The sequence below is a fragment of the Neophocaena asiaeorientalis genome, unplaced genomic scaffold (genome assembly GCF_003031525.2).
Source record: "Neophocaena asiaeorientalis asiaeorientalis breed wild unplaced genomic scaffold, Neophocaena_asiaeorientalis_V1.1 scaffold78, whole genome shotgun sequence".
In the NCBI taxonomy this organism is placed as follows: domain Eukaryota; kingdom Metazoa; phylum Chordata; class Mammalia; order Artiodactyla; family Phocoenidae; genus Neophocaena; species Neophocaena asiaeorientalis.
The window spans coordinates 11,882,594-11,906,785 of NW_020175018.1; the positions used below are offsets into that span (position 1 = coordinate 11,882,594).

Consider the following 24,192-nt stretch of genomic DNA (forward strand, 5'->3'; position numbering starts at 1 on the left):
GGGGCCGTGGGTGGGGTGGGTGGGCCTGGGCTCCTTGCAGCTGACCCAGGCCCCCTGAGTCTTGGCCCGGGGGCTGCAGGCCTCCATGAATGCCACCATTCTTAGCCCTCCCGACCAGCCATGCCAGGCGTGAGATTTGGGAGGCAGTCAGTCCTGAGGATCAGTGTGTTTTCTGAAGTCGTTCTCTTCAAAGAAAAACAAATACCTGCCTAGTCCAGTCGTAGCAAGTGCCACATTCCATTTTGGTGGTAAGAAGGGATCAGACCTTTCCCAAGCAAAGCCGTGGCTGATTATAAATAGGTCACACATTCTGGAATGAAGTCAGACAGAAGTGCTTCCAGCTGGCCCCGTGTTCCTATTTACCTTGCTCAGGAGGAAATGGCTGTAAGGGCTGGTGGTCGAGAGTGGCCTGGGCTCGGGCCCCTGCCCTGGGGGTTTGGGAGTTTGCTTTCCAAGTTCTGTAATAGAACAGAGGCAGGCGGGGGAGGGGGTGTCATCTGAGGCCTGGGGAGACCACCGTGTCAGATGCATAACGCTGGGCTCCTGTGATAAACGGACAAGGGGGTGCTCCGTGTTCTGAACTCACAAGGCCCTCATGGTCGAGCTGGGCTTTTGAAATGATCCTGTGCAATCAGCTAGAATTCATAGGAACCAATCCATTTCTTATAACCCTTTAAAAAAATTCCTTAGCTTGATCTCTGGTTCTGAAAGCAGACTTGTGGGTACCCGTTAAAATTCCCAGATGGCGCCAGTATACGTTTAAATAAAGTTACTGTGTCGTCATCACCACCACCACCTCCACCGCTACCACTGAATGTATTTGGGACAACTTTTGATTAAATAAGACCGCTTGTATGAGTGTGTATGTTTGGGGCAGGTGCAATGGGGTGTTACAGGAAAGTTATAAAACCTGAAATTCCAGGAATGGACTCTGTCTGGTAACTGGAGGAATCAGACTTCTCTTTCCATTTACAGTTTACACTCCGTCTAGAGTAAAACTTCTTTCTTTTTTAGCCTCCGTCTGTGTATATATGTATACATACACATATGTGTGCAAACACACACATATACTATATATATCTACATATATGTGTATATATACAAATACACATGTATATGTGTATCCAGAACGTGGTGAGAGCTCAATAAATATTTGTTGAATGAACGAACAAATGAATGCATGTCTAATTGAAGTGCTCAATACATTTTGGTGACTGAGTGACATGTTTATACAGATAGACACCCATGATTTAGTGCTTAACTGTATACCGGGCACTTCTTTTGTATATTCCACAGGCATGATCTCACTTAATCCTCACAATAACCCCATCAGGCATGTGCTGTTGTTTCACCCCCAGTTTATAGGCGAGGAAACTGAGGCAGGGAGCAGTGAATGAACTGGCTTCAAATGAACTGGCTTCACAGCTGGTCAGCGGTGGGTGGGGATTCACAGCCAGGCCTCTGTGACTCTGGAGCCACTGGTCCTGACCACGATGACATTACACTCCCCGGAAGAAGGTCAGCCCCGTCACCTGCTTCAGGCTGCTCCGTGGAAGGGGAACATGGAAGTGCAGAATGATTTATTGGTAGCCATTGCTCAGGGTCTGTAAGACCGAGGGGTAGAATCGATGGCCAGTTCCAGAAGTATTCAGGATTAATCTTTATTACTTTTCAAAAGTTTAACACAGATTCTCCTCAGAGGAGAATGTCCCATTGCCCGTGGAACTTTCAAAATAGCCATGCCTGAGCCCACCCAGGCCCCTTGAATCAGCATCGCCCAGGGAGGGGATCCTGCCAGTTGCTTTGTAATCTTCATTTTGTATGACCTGTGCCACAGCCCTGGGGAGCGGGTTCTAATGGTGCCATTTTACAGATGGTAGCTGAGGCTCTGCGAAGTGAAGAGGTCAGACAGCAGCTTGGGTGGAGCTGGCATTCTAAGCAGGCCTGTCTGACTTCAGAGCTCAGAGCTTCTTAAGATCATCTTAGAGTTTTTGGTAGCCTTTAAATGACAGAGGCCTATTGAAATCTACAGGTTTAAGTTTCTGCTCCTCCTTTTAACCTCACGTTTTCAGTTGTTGACTATTGGTTTCCCTCCCTAGCCTAAAAACACTCTAGTTTCCAGTAAGATTGCAAAGTTTTTCCAGATATAGCCATTTTGGAAAGAGTGAAATAACGGGGAATTAATAAAAGCATATTCTCTAAATCCCGGTCCAAGATGTTGAGGTTAATGGAAACCACAAAATCCCTCTTCACAGGTTGAGACGAATAAAACCGTTTATGAACAGGGCAGTTTTGGGGTGGTAAGCTCTATTGGTTCCCCAAAGTAGAATTTGATGGAATTAAGTAAAATTGAAGAGAAGGTATGTTCAGCATTCTGGGATGCCTACAGTGTTGGGTTTCATGTAACTGGCCACATCTGGGGAGTTTAACTTGCTCTTTTACAGGAGACCTTTCCTTTACATGCAGGATTCCCGGTGTTCTTCTTAACAAGGGGCTCTACTAAATATAACTTTCACGCCGTCTCCAAGACTGGCCGGTTACCTCTCACCTCATCAGCTAACAGGCTTTGAATTCCAAGTGGCCCCTACATGAAATAAGCCTTGAGAGTCAGTTTAACGTTTTGTATAATAATTTCCTGAAATGAATTTAAGTAGAAAAAAAAAAAGGTGAAACCAGGTAATGTTTGAAAAACATAACAAAACAGGTGATCTCCTCAGGCCTCCTAAGATGTGAAGGGTGGGCTGTATCTTTTCACCGCCCCCCCGCCACAGAGGCAGCTGGAAGCAGTTGGGGTGTAGTGAGCGAGGGCACGTATGATTGAGGGGTAAGAGAGATATACAACTGGGCTCACGTTCCGGCTCTTCAGTTTCCTAGGTGAGATACATTAGGGAAGTAGCACTGCCTCTACTTCCTTATCTATAGGATGGGAATAATAATAGTGTGTACTCAGAGAGTTGTTACGAGAGTTAAATTAGATTATGCATATGAAGTGCTTAACACAGTGCCTGGAATAGGGTAAAGCACGAAACAACAGAAGCTTTTATCATTGTACGGTTCTGCCCCGCTTGCATCCTCAGTTCTGAGGTTTGGGAGTCAGTGATTGTGGAGTCAGCCAGACTGCTCAGGCGGCCCCATCTCTCCCTGTCCTCTGCAGGGCAGCAGCAGCTCAGACTCTCTGGAGGGCCAGGGCTGCGACTATGCCAGCAAGAGCTACGATGCCGTTGTCTTCGATGTCCTGAAAGTGACTCCCGAGGAGTTTGCTGTAAGTAACAGGACTGATGTGGGTGGCTGGGCACCATAACGGGGAGCTCGAGGGGGTCACTGCTCAGGCTTGTTTGCTCAGATTGGAAACAAGCTGTATATCCAACAATAGGGGATTGCCGAATAAAGTATTCTTTATGAAATACCATGTGGCGTTAAAAAAGGGTGATGTCTGCAGGGAGGGATAAATTAGGAGTTTGGATTAAAATATACACACTACTCTGTATAAAACAGACAACAAAGAAGGACCTACTGTGTAGCACAGGGAACTATACTCAATATCTTGTAATAACTTATAATGGGAGAGAATGTAAAAAAAGAATATATATATATATATATAGCTGAATCACTTTGCTGTACACCTAAAACTAACACAACATTGTGAATAAACTATATTTCAATAAAAAGTTTTTAAAAATAAAAAAACCCACAAATATTTTCAGTAGGTGTATTATAGTACCTGGTTTGGAAAAATTGTTGGAGCAGAAAAACCTTTGTACCTATCTGGTTACAGATGCATTACAAAATTAATTTTAATACTTGTTGCATTGCTATAAAGATCAAAATTAAAAAAAGAATTAAGGAAGGAATGTATAATATAATTATATGAAAGCAAAATAATAAATAACTTTGAAGGATAAAAAAACAGGAAGCTGTCTATCTAGGAATTTAACTACCTTGGAAGGCGTACACAATATATATGAATAGTAAGTGAAAGGAACAGGTTACAGCAGGGGTCCCCAACCCCTGGGCTGAGGACCGGTACCGGTCCGCGGCCTATTAGGAAGCGGGCCGCACAGCAGGAGGTGAGCGGCGGGCGAGCGAGCGAGCGAAGCTTCATCTGCCGCTGCCCATCGCTCGCATTGCCGCCTGAACCGTCCGCTCCTCCGCACCCGGTTGGAAAAATTGTCTTCCACGAAACCGGTCTCTGGTGCCAAAAAGGTTGGGGACTGCTGGGTTACATCACAACTTACAGAGAATAGTGCCATTTTTAAAAAGCATGCACAACACCTACATATTTATATTTGCATAAGAAGAGGTCTAGATCCGATGTTTACATATTCTTAAATACGTGGATACCTATATAGCCAAACATATTATTTACTATAGTTTCTGGTTGTAGGATTCTAAATAATTGGAATTTAATTTTTCTTCTTTTTGTTTATTTTTAGTCTCTATATTTTTACAATGACTGTTTTCTGCAATGATAGACAATATTATTTGAACAAATTCTGTAATTATAAATTAAAAAGAATTGTTTTTCCTTCAGCCAGTGTGTTGCTGCTGGTCGGACCCTGTGCTTCTTTGTTGTGGAGGAGCAGGCTTGGCTCCTCGTTTTGCCATGACCTGGTTTCTTCCTTGTGCACTTTGACGGTGGAGGGAGGACGTCAGCTCTGGGGTGACCTGATTGCAAGCGCTGCCCAGGGCTGCATTTCTCTGCAGAACCACGGAATTATTTCCGGCCATGCCCACTTTTTCCTGGTCCCCTTGCTGTAACAGGTTTGGTGCCCTCCAGGGGTCTATGGAGCTAAGTGGGCCCCATCTCTTTGCTCTGCCATCGCTTGCTCCCACGTTTACTTTGTGCCAGGCCATGCTGAACCTGGCACATATGTCACCTCCCTCAGTGTGTCTGAGGGATCCTTTTAAAACCAGTGTAAAACTCTTTAGGGGCTCCCTTATACTAGAATGAGATCTGGAATTCCTCGTGAGCCTCCAGGGCCCCGTGGTCTGGCCAAACCTCCTCTCCTGCCCCATCTCCTTGCTCCCCAGCTACACGCCAGCTGCCTCTTTCTTCCCCAGACTCACCTGGCATCCCCCTGCCTTAGGGTCCTGTGCTTCTTCTTCCTTCTGTCCTAATGGCTCTTTCCCACATGTCTCCCAGTCTCTGTTCAGATGTCAGCCCTAGACAGGAATTTCACGGGCTAAAGTAGCATCTGTACATCACATGCTTCCCTGACCCTGCTCTGTTTTCTTCATATCTCTAATGACTGCCCTACATTACATTCTGTAATAGTGTTTTGTATGGTCTGTCTCCTCCACTAGAATGCAAACTCCTGAAGGACAGGAACTTTATCTCTTTCACGGCTCTTTCCCCATTGCCCAGAATAGTGCCTCCCTCATAGTACACGTTGACTAGAAGAATTCAGTCCTCAGAACAACCTGATGAGGCAGATTATTAGCTCCCGATTTTCTAAGAAAGAAACTAAGGATCTAAGAGATTGTGTTTTTTTAACCCGGATCATATAGCCAGATGTGGGCAGAGCCAGGTCTGAAACCTTCATCTCCTGATTATTCACCTAATGCTGGTTGGTGATAACTAGGGCAGCTCCCACTTTTGAACACCTACTTTGTCTAGGTCTTGTGCTAAATGTTTTACATGCATTAATCTAATGTACTTTTCACCACAGCCTTACAAATTAGGCATATTTATTATTCCCAGTATACTGTCACCAGTATAGAGAGGAAAATCACCTCTTCACACAGACAGTAAGTGGCGTTATCTGTCTGGGCTTTAAAACCAGGGCTTCTGACATTCTAGACCAGTAGAAATATAATCTGAGCCACATATGCAATTTAAAAATTTTTAGTAGCCACATTAAAAAAGGTGAAATTACTTTAAAAATATTTTTTATTTAACTTGCTGTATCTAAAATATTATCATTTCAACCTGTAAACATGAAATTGTTGAGATACTTTGCATTCTTTTTTCACACTAAATCTTCAAAACTCAATGTAGTCTTCTAAACTTAAGAGCGCTGGTGACATTTCAGATCCTCAATAGCCGCGTGAGGCTAGTGACCACTGTATTAGACAGCGTAGTGCTAGTCTGTCCTCTCAGGCACAAAACTATAGTGCATCTCTCTCCTTTAGAAGACATCATGGACCTTGCTGGCTTAGCTTCTATATTCTATTTGCTTTTGTCTGCTTGTTGTATTTATTTATTTATTTATTTATTTATTTAGGCTGCGTTGGGTCTGTGTTGCTGTGCGCGGGTTTTCTCTAGTTGCAGCGAGCGGGAGCTACTCTTTGTTGCGGTGTGCGGGCTTCTCATTGCAGTGGCTTCTATTTGTTGTGGAGCATGGGCTCTAGGCGTGCGGGCTTCAGTAGTTGCAGCACGCAGGCTCAGTAGTTGTGGCGCACGGGCTTAGTTGCTCTGTGGCATGTAGGATCTTCCCGGACCAGGGCTCGAACCAGTGTCCACTGCATTGGCAGGCAGGTTCTTAACCACTGAGCCACCAGGGAAGCCCTGCTTGTTGTATTTTTGAGCTGTGTTTTTTAGCTTTGTGAAAGGAATGAAGCAATAATGAGGTTTAAAAATCCCTTTAAAGTTGTTCCCCACGTGGAAAGGCAGAGAGTTAGGCTGCGCCTAGAACATCATTGTCCAGCCAGACCCCTTGGTGAGATTTTGGGCCTGGTTTTCTAGTCTCAGCCCTAGAGTGTTGCTCAGCCCAGCCCAGTCTGGGAAGACTGTAGGGAAGGGCAGTGAAGGCTCTGAGGGTGCAGCACTAACACTTGGCTGCTCCTGCCAGAGCCAGCGTGTCTTCAGCTTAGATGTGAAGCCAGGTCCCCTGGGGTCTTTGGTCTTTGGGGAAGTATTGGAGCTGCCAGGTGTTGGAACTGAACCAGACCACCTGGTATTTTAGTTTCCTGTCTAATAATATGAAAGAAAGGAAAAAGCCAGACACAAGAGTCCAATAAAAAAATCATTTGAGTGATTCTGGGAAGATGGCGGTGGCGGCAGCATAGTTCTTTATTCTCCCTGAATCCCCACATAAAAACATCCAGAACAACTAGATAGCAAACCCTGAAACCCGTGAGAAATATTTACAATAAAATTAGGTGTCAAGTTATCCCTATCAAGCCCAAAATACAAATGGCTGGGGATACTCCACCAGTATCAAAAAGACCTGCAGAGTATCAGCTTCAGTATAAGAGAAAGCAGAAGTAAGTATTGGGGCATTTGACAGACCAGAGAATAGGAGAACCCCAGAATTTCCATCAGGAATTCACTGGAAAGTTCGGCAGATTAATGTGAGAATAGCAACTGAAATTGACAGGAATTTTGACCACTCAGATAATGGATGGGTGGAAGAGATCTGTGGACTAGCCCTATGAGCTCTTGAGACCAACTGACCAGGGCTCACTTCCAGAAGAAGGCTCCATATCAGAGAGAAATTCAGTATGGGAATGGACTGAAAATGATCAGGATAGGGAAAGTTAAGGAAAAAGGAGGTCTAAATAAATGTGTGTGTGTGTGTGTGTGTATGTGTGTGTGTGTGTGTGTGTGTGTGTGTGAAATCTCAAAAAACAACTGCATGTTGTTGAACACTACATGAAAGTAACCAAAAGAAGAACTATATGAAGTTAGAAAAGCTACCCTGAATCATGTTCCCCTCTAGAAAATTAGGAAAACTAATTTTACATAAAAATAAGCAACAGAAAATTATTGATATCAAGTCTTTCAAAGTTATTATAAGAAAAAAAGAGTAAGGACAGAATGCTGTAGATAACGAAAGCATGCCAGAAAGACATGCCTTAAAACAGATAAAAACTATAACCTTTCTATTTCAAAATAAGCTAAGAGAAGATATTAAGATCACACTGTAAGACATGAACAACATAAGTCTGAAATAGAAAAATCTCAGAAATGAGGTGGCAGAGTTAGGAAAGCATTGAAAATAAAAGTTATTTTGGAAATGAATGTTGAAGTAGAAGGAACACAAGAATAGATAAATATAACAGAAAATGCCTTAAGGGAGGAAAAATTTTAAGATCAAAATAAATGAAGAAAGAGATAATAAGACTTTGAAAAAAGTGATAGGACTTCCCTGGTAGTGCAGTGGTTAAGAATCCGCCTGTCAATGAAGGGGACATGGGTTCGAGCCCTGATCCGCAAAGATTCCCACATGCCGTGGAGCAACTAACCCTGTGCGCCACAACTACTGAGCCTGCAATCTAGAGCCCGGCTCTAGAGCCCACGAGCCACAACTGAGCCCACGTACCACAACTACTGAAGCCTGTGCGCCTAGAGCCTGTGCCTTGCAACAAAGAGAAGACACTGCAGTGAGAAGCCCATGCACCACAACGAAGAGTAACCCCCGCTTGCTACAACTAGAGAAAGCCTGCATGCAACAACGAAGACCCAACGCAGCCATAAAAAAGAAATAAATTGGGGGCTTCCCTGGTGGCACAGTGGTTGAGAGTCCGCCTGCCGATGCAGGGGACATGGGTTCGTGCCCCAGTCTGGGAAGATCCCACATGCCGCAGAGTGGCTAGGCCCATGAACCATGGCTGCTGAGCCTGCGCGTCTGGAGCCTGTGCTCCGCAACAGGAGAGGCCACAACAGTGAGAGGCCCATGTACCGCAAAAAAAAAAAAAAGAAAGAAAGAAAGAAATACATTAAAAAAAGTGACAACTATTAATGATAAGCAAAGAAGATCCAACATACAGATAATGTAAATCCCTGAAAGAGGAGAATAAAAGGCAAGGAAACTGAACAAATACTTAAACTATAATTTAAGAAGATGTTCACAAAATAAAAAAAGATTCAAACCTACATGTTGAAAGAATATACTGTTACTCCATCTTGGCTGGAATCCCCCCCCAACCAAGTTCATAACTCAGTTGAGGAATTCTAGCATTCCAATGACAAGGAGGATGACCCAACTCTGAACTAGATTTCCCCCTTGTATGTGACATTCCATTGATCCAATAAATAAATCTTGGCACTCAATGCAAGTTCTTGGTCATGCCGGGGCAACCCAGAATGGTCAATACCAAGATATAGTCTTGGTAAACTACTTGGGTGATAAAATTATAGAGAAACCTGATGAAAGTCAAGATAGTGGTTACTTTTGACAGGAGGGAGGGACTTGTGGTTGGGACAAGGCACATGGAGGAACTCCTTTTTTTTTCTTAATTGTGGTGAACTATATGTAACACAAAAATTACCATCTTAACCATTTAAAATGTACAGTTCAGTTGTGTTAAGTACATTCACACTACTGTGCAACCAGTCTTCAGAGCTGTTTTCATCTTGCAGACCCGAAACTCTGTGCCCATTAAACAACTCTCCATCCCCCCAGCCCCCACCATTTACTTTCTGTCTCTGTGAATCTGACTACTCCAGGTATCTCATATAAGTGGAACCATACAGTGTTTGTTTGTCTTTTTGTAACTGGCTTATTTCACTTGGCATAATGTCCTTGAGGTTGATCTATGTTGTTGCATGTGTCAGAATTTCCTTTCTTTTTAAGGTCAAATAATACTCCATTGTGTGTATATACCACATTTCTGGGGTCCATTCTGCCATCGATTGGGGTGGCTGTTTCTTGACCTGGATGACGGTTATAAGGTGTTCGTCTTATAATTAAGTCATCAAACCATGCATTTGTTTAATGTGGTTTCCTGTTAATGTGTGTCATTTTATGGTCAAAAGGGTTAAGATCATTTCAAAGGTCCTTATAGTTTTAGTGGGGTGCTCTGCAGCTAGACCTCAGTCCTTCTCCCCAGTGGCTGGAAGCAGAGCACAAAGCAAAGCAGGAACTTGTCTTTGTCATCAGCAGATCATGGACATTCTTCTAGATCAATATATATAGATTTAATCCTCTATTTTTAATAGCTGCATAATATTCCAGAGTCTGCATGTACCATAATTTTTTTCAACAAGTTCCTTTTTTGATGGCCTTTTAGATTACTTCCAGATTTTTACTACTACAAATAATTGTTCAGTAAACATCTATATGCGTCTCTGTATCTAAATGTAGATCTCTCTCTCTCTATTCTTATATACCAGTGCTTTTCTTTCTGTACGAATTGGTATTGCTGTGTCAATAGTATGCTCATTTCAATTTTTAGGAGATAATATCTAAACGTAGTGCCTGATCCTGGATGAAGAAAAGCTTGCTGTAAAAGACAGTATTGGGATAATTAGCAAATTTTGAATGTGGACTGTATATTAGATAATACGGTTGTACCAATGATAAATTTCCTAAGTATAATAATTTTATCATTATGTAAGAGGATCATCTTGTTCTTGGGAAATAAAATGCTGAAGGATTAAGAGGTGAAGAGTCATAATATCTGTATTTTACTCTCAAATGGTTCAGAAAAAATTGTGTGTGTATATAATTTTATAGATATATATGTATATAATTATATACATAAAAATAAAGCAAATGAGGCCAAATGTTAATAATGAAGCTAGGTGAAAGGTTATAGAGTTTATCATAATTATTCTCGCAAATTTTTTGTAAGTTTGACATTAAAAAATAAATAAAATGTTAAGAATTTTTTTTTATGGGTTACTGCCAGATTACTTTCCAAAAAGAACTGAGCAACTCATAGTCCCGTTAGTTGTGATGGCACTGATGGACCACAAATGGTGTCTTCCTCTTTAGTTTGTGTTTCCTTGACTATGATTCTAAAATTGTCAGACACAGCAGCTCTGGGAGTAGAAGCAGGAATGTATCTTTGGAGCTGATTACTTTTTGTTCCGTGAGCCCTCCTGGGGCTCATTTGGATTGATCTAAATGCAAATTGAAAGATATCTTCTATTATAAGACATACCACTGATTTGCCAACAGCTTTCTTTGTTTATTTGGACTCGGGGAGAGCCTTATACTATAAGGTTGTGGCTGGGACGAGGGGATTTAGTCAGCCACTGTTAGAGGGAAAAACACTACATTCAACATATGCAAAAACCAGTTTGTTTTCTTTTTGGCTAATTTGCTGTCATTTATCCACATAAAGCCACCTCCTCTTTTTCTGTAGGGCTGTATTGTGACGCGATCCACTAGGTCTCTCCATTCTGAAAGCTTCATCTCTACAGAAACGTTCTGTAATATGTGGAGATTGGCCATTTCCTTAAAAATCATGGATTTGTAGGGGGCCCTGGGCTAGGAGGGAGGAGGTGGGAGAAGGGGTTAGGGTGAAGGAAGGCATTGCCAGGTGACTAGCTTAATTGGATAGCCCGTATTAAGGCTTTATTTTTGAAAATAAGGAGAAGCCATAAGAGACTTGTTCCTGAGTGTCCTCATCACAGGCACGTGCCCTCACCACGGCAGGAACCACGAGGGCCTCATTGTCTTGTGTTTCTGTTGAGGCTGTGCCACACCCCTAGGAGCCTGGGAGCCAGCTGTGAAAAGGGGCAGGACCTGACCTCGCCCTCCGGTCCCCACTCCTACCCACATCCTCCCTTTTGGTAAAACTGCCTGCCTCCAACTTCTGGAGAAGGATTGCTCATCAGCAACCTTTTCTACGTGTGTTTGGCTTTGTAGTAAAATGACATGAAATTTATAATCTGATGATTTTACCTATCTATCTATGTATTCTTACTCTGGACACTGCATCTTTTTTGGCCAGAATCAAGAAGATAGAAATAGGAGAGATTCTTCTGAAAACCCTCTGATTGTGTGTTTGGGACCAACCATTCTATTTTCAGTCTCGTGTCCTCTGTTGTGGTTTGTCTTGAATAAAATACCTGAACACATTTTCTGATTTATGGTCTGAGTGGGAATCAGAATATTTGAAACTCGGACCATCCAAAAAACTATGACATGTAAAGTCACTATTTTAGGGCTTCCCTGGTGGCACAGTGGTTGAGAGTCTGCCTGCCAATGCAGGGGACACGGGTTTGTGCCCCGGTCCGGGAGGATCCTACATGCCGCGGAGCGGCTGGGCCCGTGAGCCATGGCTCCTGAGCCTGTGCTCCGCAACGGGAGAGGCCACAACAGTAGGAAGCCCGTGTACCGCAAAAAATAAATAAATAAATAAATAAAGTCACTATTTTAATACATCATTTGGAAATTCAGTAGCAAACCCTAGAACTGATGGCAGGATGGAAAGGAAGTTTTCTCATTTTCATATTAGCAGACTTTTGGTTCTTTTCCTAAGGGACATTACAAGCATCCTGCTGGTTCTTCTGGATTGGGAGTTAACTTGAACTGCAGGAGAGATTTCCAAGGCCCTGTGAGCTCTCAGCTGAAATCTCCTGTTTTCACAAGGCCTTTCTCTTCCCCAGGATGGCAGAATTAATCCACGTGTGAGGAGCACTTCGCTAACAATCTGCATGGGTCTGGCAGGAGAAATGCCAGTCTATTTGCACTGCCTGGGACGGAGCTTAAGGCCCTGTAGCTCTGGGCCAGACACACAAGCCCGCGGGCTTCAGCACATAGTAACCACTCACGTTGTGCTGACGTCCAGGGCCTGCTTGCCACAGGTGGGTGGACCCAGAGGTGGAAGAGCTCAGACTCCCTGGTGCCATCCACGTCTCTGCTGAGCTTCCATTAGTGGAGGCATTTCACCTCAGTGCCCATGATGAGCACCAGCCCCTTGGAGGGATGAAGCCGCCTCCTTATTTCCGTCTCCTCCTCAGCCCCGGAGATGGTATGCTTTGGCCTGCATCCTGTGTTTCCCAGAAATCCAGTGATCTTGGACCACCTTTAAATTGTGCCAAGAGGTGACCACAATTCTGCACCTAAGCCCTGGATTGTGGTTACAGCTGACATGCCATGTGTGTTGCCATTTTTCTCCAATGTATTCTTGACACGAGATTTTTTCTCATGACAGTATTTGCTGACTTGATGTAACAGCCTCCTTTAAGTGTTTTATTTATTTATTTATTTTTTGTGGTACGTGGGCCTCTCACTGTTGTGGCCTCTCCCATTGCGGAGCACAGGCTCCGGACGCGCAGGCTTAGCGGCCATGGCTTACGGGCCCAGCCGCTCCGTGGCACGTGGGATCTTCCCGGACCCGGGCACGAACCCGTGTCCCCTGCGTCGGCAGGCGGACTCCCAACCACTGCACCACCAGGGAAGCCCTCCTTTAAGTATTTTTTAGAGCAACTTTGAAGCACGGATGTTCAAACAAATTAATGGTCCCTTATTTCCTAGCTCATGTATTGGGCAGGAACCATAAGTTCATATGCCAATACATAAGCCCATCTATGTGACTCCTCTTTTGCCAAAAAAATTATGATATGTAAACATGTATATGATCTTTGTGAAAATGCAAGACAAGAGGTACAGAATGCCTGGCACCTGTATGTGTACACACACATATATGTACACATATACATATATAGAGAGGGCATCTATTAGGTGCCAGGCATTCTGTACCTCTTGCCTTGAATTCTCACAACGATCCTATTAGATAGGGATTATTGTCACCATATTCTAGATGCGGCAGCTGAAACTGGGGGAGGTTAAAGTCATGTGTCAAAGAGAATATTGCTCTTAAGTTATTGTGTCCAGACGCATGCCCAAGCCCTGTGGATTCCAGAGCCCATGTCTGTTCAGTGCATTGTGTCCTCCCAGATGCCCTGTGTACAATGGACAGGTGTCTTCTCTCATTAGTGGGCATCCAGAAGCTCTCATCTCTCCTTTCCCTGGCCTGTCACAGAAGCATCTGTTAACTGGTTCCTGGCATCCCATGTGACATATGGAGATAGGTATAGGTCATGTGAAGTCAGCCCAGTCCATGCCTTGGCCTGCAAAGCTGTCAGCAATGACGCTTTCTCTTACTGTCACCTGATGAGCTTCTAGCGATGGGAACAGATTTTTAACTGGATGTGTGTTTTCCCTATTGACAGAACTAGTGCTTCTCAAGCTAGCTGTGATAAAGGACCAGTTTTTTCCTTTCCCATCAGTTAATGACTGATACTTTAAAAAAATACAATAAAAATGTCATGGGGATTGCTATAAAAGTTTCCAAATGCTTGCTCTCAAATTCCGTAATTATCTCATTGTGGGCTGGTGGAATAAACAGTTCATGGTCCAACACTGGTCTGTGGATGCATCTTGAATAGCACTTTACCATATAATTTAGAGGAGGCTTAGGCTTCAGAAGAAACGTACACTTTCTATAAGCCACAATTTAAAAAGAAAAAATTTTACAGTAATAGATAGTGTCTCTGTTTAGCATGCTAACTTATAATATGGTGTCTGCAACTTTTTAAAATTGTAAAAGTAATTCATACTTGAAACAAAAAGTCAAATAACGAAAATATCCAAACTTAAAATGTTCCCCTTACTTTCACTCCCACACTCCAAACTACTATTATCAATTCTTTTTTAAAAATTAATTAATTAATTAATTTTGGCTGCACTGTGTCTTACTTAGTTGCGGCACGCGAGATCTTTTAGTTGCGGCATGCGGACTTCTTAGCTGCGGCATGCATGCGGGATCTAGTTCCCCGAACAGGGAGTGAACCCGGGCCCCCTGCATTGGGAATGCGGAGTCATACCCATTGGACCACCAGGGAAGTCCCTCAATTCTTAAATTGGAAGTTCATCTCATGTTCGAGGAGGAAGGGTGGATCAAGATTTATGAAGAGGGAAGGGATGGGCGAGGCATTTTCAAAATTTACCCAATTTTTTACTCTATCTTGATTTTTATTTCAAGGGGGAAAGTATGACTTCTGAGCGTCGTACTTTATTACAACTTTATTACTTTATTACTCTGTATAGTTTCAAAGTCACATGACAGCTGTTTTTGGTTTCCAGTATTTTCTAACCCCGATTCTCTTTTGTTGCAGAGCCAGATCACATTAATGGACATACCCGTGTTTAAAGCCATCCAGCCGGAGGTCTGTACCTTGTTCTTTACACTGTGCTACTAATGCTGGGGCTGGGAGGGGAGGATTTAGTCGGCCATGTTAGACTGACTCAGTTTTCCGGTTTCTCTCTTGAAGTCTCTATAAACTCACGTTATTGATTTAAGCCCCCATTAAAGAGAGCATCCAGGAGCTTTCCATTCTCAGAGGTGCTCACTCTTTGAGTCAGGTGTTTAGGTTCTCCAGAGGATGTCACTGCATTTGGCCCCCTCTGGCAGGGCTGTGGGCAGTCGGTGCCTACCACCTTCACACCTGAGTCAGGCCTGGCCACACTGATTCCTTTGCCCAGGCCACCTCTTCTGGAGATGCTCACTGTTGAGACAGAGATGGGAGAGAACATCTCCTAGAGAGCCTTCTTTCTGTTGATACCAAATGCTGGTGGTTGCCTTGTTTCTGATTTTGAAGCCAGTTGCCGCAGCAAAACACATACAAATTCATGTTAAAAGCATACATATATTTTTAGAAACAGCATATTCAATAAAGAGAAAAAAAGTTGATTTTAGTCTTCGAAAAAAAATCCCTGGAAATGTTTAGCAGTTGATAACGAGGCTTTACAGTTATTTTAGACAGGATTCTGGTTTTCTTATCAAGTAATAGAAATCCATTTCGAGTAGCTGAATAGGCAGAAGAAGAATTTGTTACAAGCATAAAGGGGGCACTTTCAGAACCTGTGGCATGGAGTTCAGGCAGCCTGAAGAGCCGAGCAGGACGCAAGCCCTCTCCCTGCTCCCTGCCTCTCCTCTGCTTTTCCCTCTCCTCTGCTTTCCCCTCTCCTCTCTCTCCTGCCCTCTGTCCTGTCTGCCCCTGTGGTCCAACCTGGCCTCCCCGAAGGGCCCATATTTACGTGATGCCGTGGAAGCCCCCTTCCACACCTGAACCAGCAAATCTTAGTCCAGCCCCGCTGAGACCCGTGTCCGGTGCTGGTTCAGAGACTCAGGTCAGGAGTAGGTGGCCAAGATGAGCGAGAACAGCTGAGAGGACCCAGCCTTGTGAGTGGGGTGCAGATTTCAGAGAAGAGGGGTGTGGGGGGTGGATATGTCAAAACTATGGTGTGAATTCCAGAACACCACTCTTAACATGATGCCCTTCTTCTTACAGACTTTGAGAAGAACAGCATATTTTAATACAAAGCCAGACAAAGGATCCAGGCCTTCCTAGAGCTGGCATCCAACCCACCACACATCAGGGGGAAACTAGTATTGCTAGCTGCACTCAGCATTTGTGTGAAGACGTGGCAGTGATTTGTATTTCGGTGTGTGTGTGTTTGTGTGTGTGTGTGTGTGTGTGTGTGTTGTATTCATTAGGTTTTGGGGGCAGAACTATGTTTGCTTTTTTGAACTGGCTGACTTCAGTCTTTTTCTATTTTCTTCCAATGTGGGATTACACATTCTTTCTAATTAAAAACAAAAACAAAAACAGAAGACAGCCCAACACACTACATGTTGGAGCCTCTTGGGGAAGTAGTTGTGCGATGGTTGCCTTAGTTCTCAGCTGAACCCGGCTCTGCTTAGCTTTGATCTGGAGCAGTTTAGACGCTTGGATGTTTATTCTTTGTCCTGAGCATCAAGGAGGACAGCCCAGCCTGCTGTGAGCCCAGGGAGGCTGGGGTGGCTGTTCGGGCTGACTGTAGGAGGGAAGGGATGGGGAATTCTTCAGAGGCACAAGGAGGGGCAGACTGAGACTTTTCCCAGGGCACTGCAGTTCGGAAGGTGCCTCTTTCAGGGCATATCTCGTTTCAAGTTGTCACAAGACATTAAGGTGGAGATGTTTTGCTTTCAAGACCAGCTTGGAGCTGTGGTTCTCAATCGTGGCTGCACGTCAGAATCACCTGGGCAGCCTTGGAGACACGAGGTGCCTGGACTCCACCCTAGACCGTGGAATCTGAGTCTCTGGGTTAGAGTCTAGAACACAGTCAGCTGTGTTTTGTATAGAAGCTTACCAGGTGATTCTGCTGCAGAGTGAGGATTAAGAATGAACTGCTTCGAGGTATCTGGAGAGACCCTAAACTTTTATGTCTTAGATCTATGATATGTTAGCTAAAGACGGAAGAGTTTATTACTCATTGTCATTGTCAAAAGTGTGGTTAAAAGGAGCACCCTGGGAGCTGTCCCAGATTTCCTGCTCTTGTTATTGCTGTTAGCAGACTGAAAACTGCAACTTTTCCCCTTGATGATGTCTGCCACGTTATGGCTGGACCACCCCAGCGTCGGAAGCACATGTGTAAGGGACACTTGTGCGTTTGATGTAGACGAGACTTTCCAGGAAGCAGAGGCCAGCATGTGAGAGCAAGATGGGCATTGTGAGTGGTCTGGACTCCCAGAAGATCAGGAAACCTGCACCTTTCAGCCCTGACTGTGCATCAGAATCACTTGAGGAGTTCCGTAAAAAAAAAAATCCAGATGCCTAGGCTTTATCCTTGGAGATTCTGATTCCATAGGGTTAGAGTGGGGCTGGGAATCCATTTCAGTCAGTTGTAGTCACTATTCTTTTTGATGCATAAATTACCCTGCCTCTAACCAATGGGAGCCCTTTCATGTCATCTCCTGTATCCTTTTAACATGATCCCATTATTTTTTGATAGCTTCCTTGCTCTTTGATACAACAAGGTATGCTAATTTCCTGCTGAAGACCTGGAATCAGGCATTCCCTCAGGAGTCCTGGTTCCTTTTAGTGGAGGGTAGTATTTAGAAACCTGCAGTCTGGGTGAGAAGATGTTCATTGCTACTGGATTGCCACTGCTTTTAGGCCTTTTTGGTGGACGGGGCTAGGAAATATTTATTTTTTAAAAGGAAAAGTCATGAGTTCATGATTGGGTAGGTAGTATTATTTCTCCACAATCCTTCCTTCCCTCCTCATCCTTGTCATGACTTCCCTGCGGGTGGTGTATATTTCCTCACCCCATGGACTTTGTGCCTGGCCCGTGACTTGGGCACAAGTGATGGGATGCAAGTGGTGAGCTGAGCCAGTAAGAGGCAGGAAGCTTCACCAGCCGTCTCGGAACCTCCACTCTCTGTGAGGGACCCATAGCTATTGTGCATTTAGCCCGAGTCCCCAAATGAGGACATTAAAGATGACCTGACCCCGACCCAAAGCCTGAATTCCAGCCTAACCTGGCACAGCCCAGCCAACCCAGCAAAGATTAGCTGAACTGCAGTCACTCGCCTGACCGATGAGCATGAAATAAATGTTGTCATTGTGAGCCTCTGAGATTTCAGGATTGTTCGTTATATCACTTTATCATGTGGAAACACGACCAATACAATGTTCATCTTTCCATCTTACATTCCGGGATTCAAATCTAACATTCCAGGATTGTTAATTCCCTTGGTTTTTATATGTTTTCTTTTACACTGACAATTCTGGTTTCTAACAACAATAAGTAATGACTTTTTTGTATTACCCCATGACAGATATGTATAATAGTTTAAAATAACATCCGCATTACTATTGACCAGCAGACTACTAGTTAAATTGGAGCATTTCTTTGCAGTTCTGTTTGTCTTTAGTTTCTTCTCTTCTCTCCCTCCTGCCACTTACACATGCAGGTGGGCCTCCCTCCTTGGCTTCTCCCAAAGGTCTTTGGAAGCACCAGGGCAGAGAAGGAGTTTATGCTCACTTGGTTCTGAAGGGCTGCATCCTGAGAGACCCTGTTGTAATCCCAGTGCCTGGAACACAGTAGATACTCAGTTAATATGTGTTGAATGAGTGAAGAGTGACTGAATGACTGAATGAGAGGAGAAGCACTGTAGCAGAACATTATCTGACCAAGTTTAGGCGCATTGCCAAGGAGGGCGTACCAAGTAAGGGGACGTGATTACCCGGTTGCCTGTTTTGCGGTGTAACCACTTCCCCCAAAGCAAGGGTTTTTTCTGGTGAGCTCAGTCTTTGAAGATTCAGATTTCCAACTGCTGTTGATAACTGAGGGTAGAACTGTGGCTTCTGCTCATTTCTGCAAGGGGGACTGCAAGAGCATCGGCCCAGGGCTTAGAGGAAGCCAGGCAGATGGTGAGTTGAGGATTGGCAGAGAGCAAGGAAAATGGAATTAGCAAATATGGAACCATAACTGCCCAGTTCCCCAGTGACTCCAACAAGTGACCAATTTTATCAAAAACTGGCGAGTTAAGGCAGATACAACTTTGTAGCATAATAGCTCACAGCTGTGTTTAACTTACTAGCTGTGGCCTAGAACCCTATCCCCACCGTGGTGGATTGGGTTGCATGGTGGGTTCCTGGCTGCCATGGCTCGGGGTGGGGGCTGCATTGTGAAGGAGGACTTTCTGAGGGGTCCTGGTGGCAGCAGACTTGGGAGAGGGTACATTTTCGGGGTGGCAATTTTCCCCCAGCCTTACCTACCAAATCTGTCTGTCATTATGCCCACCTCCCAGCCTGTGGAATTGAAGGCCCAACAGTTTCTCAGAGACCAGTTTGAACGTCGGGATTGTTTTTGTCATTAGTTTTAACGTGGAGCATCAAGGGGGAACTGCTGTTCTTAGAATGTGCTGAAAAGGTGCACGCTCTGTGCTTGACTCAGCCCACTTTCTATCCAAGCCCAGCTGCTAGGCCCACTGGTGCTGCCCGGTGTGCTGGAGAGCACGCGCTCAGTCTGGCAAGGCAGGGTGCAGTCCCAGCTTCACCCTTCCTAGCTTGGACTGTGGACAAGTTACTCATTCTCCCTCCTTATGCTTCAATTTTCTCAAGTGTAAAATGGGGGAACCATAGTTTTCACCTTACAATGGGCGTGTAAGAACTCAGGGCAATGCCTGCGTATGCTAAGTTCCCAGTAACTTGTGGCTGTAATTTCTCACCGGTGCATATTTTGAACAGGTTCTGTGCATTTTTTAAATATTTATTTTTATTTATTTATTTGGTGCACCGGTCTTAGTTGCAGCAGGCAGGCTCCGAATTTGTGGCATGCACACTCTCAATTGCGGCATGAGTGTGGGATCTAGTGCCCTGACCAGGGATGGAACCAGCCCTGCTGCATTTTTTAAAAATTAATTAATTAATTATTTATTTGGCTGCATTGGGTCTTCATTGCTGCATGCAGACTTTCTCTAATTGTGGCGAGCGGGGGCTACTCTTCATTGTGGTGCGTGGGCTTCTCATTGCAGTTGCTTTTCTTGTTGTGGAGCACGGGCTCTAGGTGCGTGGGCGTCAGTTGTTGTGGCATGTGGGCTCAGTAGTTGCGGTGTTTGGGCTCAATAGTTGTGGCTTGCGGGTTCTAGAGTGCAGGCTCAGTAGTTGTGGTGCACGGGCTTAGTTGCTCCACGGCATGTGGGATCTTCCCAGACCAGGGATCGAATCCATGTCCTCTGCATTGGCAGGCGGATTCTTAACCACAGTGCCATGAGGGAAGTCTGGGTTCTGTGCATTTTGTTTTTGTTTTTTTGTGTGGTACGCGGGCTTCTCACTGTTGTGGCCTCTCCCGCTGCGGAGCACAGGCTCCGGACGCGCAGGCCCAGCGGCCATGGCTCACGGGCCCAGCTGCTCCGCGGCATGTGGGATCTTCCTGGACCGGGGCACGAACCCGTGTCCCCTGCATCGGCAGACGGACTCCCAACCACTGCGCCACCAGGGAAGCCCAAGGGTTCTGTGCATTTTGGACATGAGATCATGCTCCAAAGAACATTCAGTGATGCCTGGGTGGGAGCCAGTGGCCCAGAGGAGGTGATGCTCTGAGTATCAGAGTGGTTAAGAGCACTGTACTTGGAATCCTTCAGACCCAAGTTCACACCCTAGTTCCGTGGATGGCAGGGAGGCTGCAGTCTAGATGGAGACTCACACCATGGTGACCTGGGGGCCATGCGAAGACTGCATGGGAAGACTCTCTCTGCCTTAGAGTCAGGACACTGGCACTGAGCCTTGAAGGCTGAAAGGGATCGTATCTGAGGGCTGATTCAAGAAATGGGATGGGAGTGGGAAGGGCATTTCAGGCAGAGTGAATAACTCACTTAAAAGGCAGATAGTATATTTACCAAAGTTTCACACTACTTTTAGTGCCTGGCTTCTGGGGAGAAAAACCGGTGAGCCCATTGTTCTCTCGGTTCTGTGTTCCTCAAGGGCATGGCTTCCGGGGATGTGGGCGTGCTCACCAGAGGTCAGTGTGTCATTCTCTTGCTGACTGGCAGCTGGGGGTGTGCAGGGTCTCAGAGGCATGTGGATGGGTGTCCAGCAGGCCCGAGTGTGATGGAAACAAACTGCGGTGGGTACCAAACTCAGTGAGGTAGAAGGTGTCTCCATGTGCCTGTGTTTTCCAGTCTTGCTGTTCCTGCCGACATTGCTCCATCCCCGCTGTCAGATTTCTCAGTAGTCAGGCGGACCTTCACTCATTCACTTCTTCATCTGTCTGCTGTGCCACATGCTGGAGAGACAGAGGCAGAGGGTCGTGGGCACCATCCAGTGAGAGTGAGGGGCGGACATGTAAACGGACAGTGGACAAGAGGCATTTGGGGCTGGCATGGCCTCGAGGAGAGAGTGGCGGGTAGAGGGGTCAGGAGGCAGAGCTTTAGCTTGTTAACCTTGGGGGTTCATGGAGGAGTTTCAAAAGGGGAGTGACATGGACAGATTTGTATTTTAGGATGTTCGTTCTAACTGCGGAGACAGAGCCCACTGCAGTCAGGGAGACCGGTTTGGGGAGTGTGCAGCCGTGGGTGGGAGGCAAGGGTGGTAGTGATGGTGGGGAGGGGCCTGGCCCTAAACTGAATAGGGGGCTGCTGTGAGGGCCGAGGCAAGAAGACACAGCAGACAGAGGGGTGCACTCTGCGTGTGGGGAGCAGAGGGAAGAGCAGAGGGCAGAGAAGGAGGCAGAGGAAGTGGCCCTGGAGGCAGGAGGAGGCCCAGGGAGCCCAGTGTCCTGAAGTCGAGCAGGGTGGTGGGCAGCGTTTTGTCCAGGGGAGGGAGGCCAGGAAGTCCTGGAAGGAGAAGGATTTCAGAGTTCAGGGTCAGAGGTGGGGTCGCTCTGGCGACTGTGCTTGAAGGGGTGATGGCTGTGCTTGTGGGTAGCTGAGGTGGAGGGGGATGAAAGTCTTTCCAGGGGGAGGTTGAGGTGCATTGTGACCCAGAATTGAGAGGACACCACCCAGTGTACAGACCTCCCCGATGGCAGGAGAGGTGGGAGGAGGAAACTGTGAGCCAGAGCTGAAGGCGAGAGCATCCTGGGCACAGGAGCCGATGGCAACGTGGAGGGGAGATGGAAGGGCCCAGAAATGGTTCAGAAGAAAGCTGTAGGCCTAGACTGGAGCTTTGTGAGGGAAGGAACCAGAGTGTCACCAGCACCTGACACTTGGGTTTGAGGCACAGGCCAGGTGCTGAGTGTCAGCAGAAGGCAGGCAAGGGGTGTTCCAGTTGGGCATGCATCCTGGATCCTCACTCCCCTCCTCCCTGCAGCCCTGGAGGGAGCCTGGGATTTAAAGGGGATATGTATATGTATAGCTGATTCGCTTTGTTATAAAGCAGAAACTAACACTCCATTGTAAAACAATTATACTCTAATAAAGGTGTTAAAGAAAAAAGTTACCTCAAAAATAAATAAATAAATAAAGGGCAGATCCGGTGAGAAGGAGGCGGTAGAAGCTCATTAAGAAATGTTTTGGGAAAATGGAGGCGGTATCCAGATAGAACGCTTGTCCCTGGGGGGCACTCACTTTAGAGAGATTTGTTTTCACCCTTCCTCAAATCAGGGCTTGAGTCCTTGGGGCCTGGCTGGACCCGCATCTGCTGGTCTGCCGAGGAATGGAAGACTCCCCACTGAAGTACACGGTTTCCTCTGGGCCACATGACACGTTGCAGTTCAGGAAAACACTGCCTGTGGGTTCAGGAACCTGACCCTCTGGCCTTTTGTCTGGATGCCATTTGCTTGCTCTGAAGAAGCGGGCATTCCAGAAAGCAGAGGTCAGTGTTGGATGTCGGACAAACCCTGTGTGTCTTTGCTGCTCCTTGGAATCACAGCGTTTGGCCCTGGGAGAAGGGAAGAACGTTGCCAGCAAGGCAGTTTTTTGTAAAGAGGAGATCGGTTTCGCTGACATCATTAAAACCCCTCTTTCAGGTCACATGCTGGGCCATTTTCTCAGACCATTTCCCTCCACTGACCCAGCCTAGCCTAAGCCACTGCCATCTCTCCTCCGATCACATCTCCCCACGTTCAGTCCCGGCCCCTCAACCTCCTCTCTGTATTCGGAGACATCTTTCTAAAGCCAAAATCCGACTGTGTCCCTGTCCTGCCTAGAACCCTCTGAGGTTCAGTGCTCCTAGGATGCCGACCTGCCTCTTTTACCCAGCCGGCCAGGCTCTGCATGATGGGTCAGCAGTAGACCTCCGGCCGCAGCCCACCGCTCCATGCTGCCCCGCAGCCTCCCTGGTCTCCCTGCCTTCCCCCGTGCTGTGCTCTCCACCTGGAATGCCCACCTCTTCCCCATCACAGGCAATTCCTCCTCCTCTGTCAGGAGATGGAGTGAGCAGCTTAGATCTCAGGGTGCTGCAGGTTCCCCTCGGTTCCCACTCACCTCACCATCTACCACTGCTCATGTACAGTGCTCTTCACCACTGTGCTGAAATGTCACGACTTTGGAAAGTCTGAACGATTAGTGTTTCAAGTCTGTCTCCCTCCTAGATTATAAACTCCGCGGATGCAGGGATCATGCCAGTACCCCATATCCTGTGACCTAGCACAGTGCCTGATGTTATTTGTTGAATATATGTAGGATGTAGTAGTAATAATAATAATAGTAAGGTCCCTGAATACTCTTGACGTCTACGCTATCCTGCCTCTCTTTGTTAAAAAAACGGAATCAGGTAGTAGCGGGTAAGCCAGCTACCCTCCAGTTGGGCCGAGGCCTGGGGAGGATGGCTCCAGCGTTTCAGTGTTGATGTTAGTTAGCAACAGAAGCCTGAGCAGCTGTCTTTCTCATCTGTTACTGCTCTGAGTTTGCATTTGTTATTTGCTTCTCATTTCCTAGTAATCACTCTATCCTTTGTAAGGATTTCTTGTCACAGTGAAAACAAAGTGGGAACGGGCTTTCCCCCAGCTCCCTTCATGATGGAGACAGAGGTTGGAGTCCCTCTCTGGGCCCCAGAGAAAGACCTGCCTGAAGGGTGGGGAGAGCTGTCTGGGGCAGGAGTCGGGTCTGGCTGCAGACATAGGCCAGCAGCACATTTGATCCAATGAAACCAACACTGCAATTTCCAGACTCATTTTTTTTCCCTTCTTGAGTGTGGGTATGACATTAATGCTGGTTAGAAACCAAATTTCCCTTTAAATGAATTAATAACATAAAACAGAACATTTGGCGAACAGCTGTTTTCGTCCATGGGGACTTGCC

At 45.9% G+C, this 24,192-nt stretch overlaps 1 protein-coding gene across 16 annotated transcripts in view; it reads left to right on the forward strand.

The window, feature by feature from the left end:
* Positions 1 to 24,192, forward strand: part of RALGPS1 (Ral GEF with PH domain and SH3 binding motif 1) — a 273,494-nt gene that overhangs the window by 32,028 nt on the left and 217,274 nt on the right. For all 16 annotated transcript variants that reach the window (XM_024762460.1, XM_024762461.1, XM_024762466.1 and 13 more), the window contains exons 4-5: positions 3,155 to 3,262; positions 14,798 to 14,848. In XM_024762460.1, the coding sequence (XP_024618228.1) occupies positions 3,155 to 3,262; positions 14,798 to 14,848 (159 nt within the window). The remainder of the gene's footprint in view (positions 1 to 3,154; positions 3,263 to 14,797; positions 14,849 to 24,192) is intronic.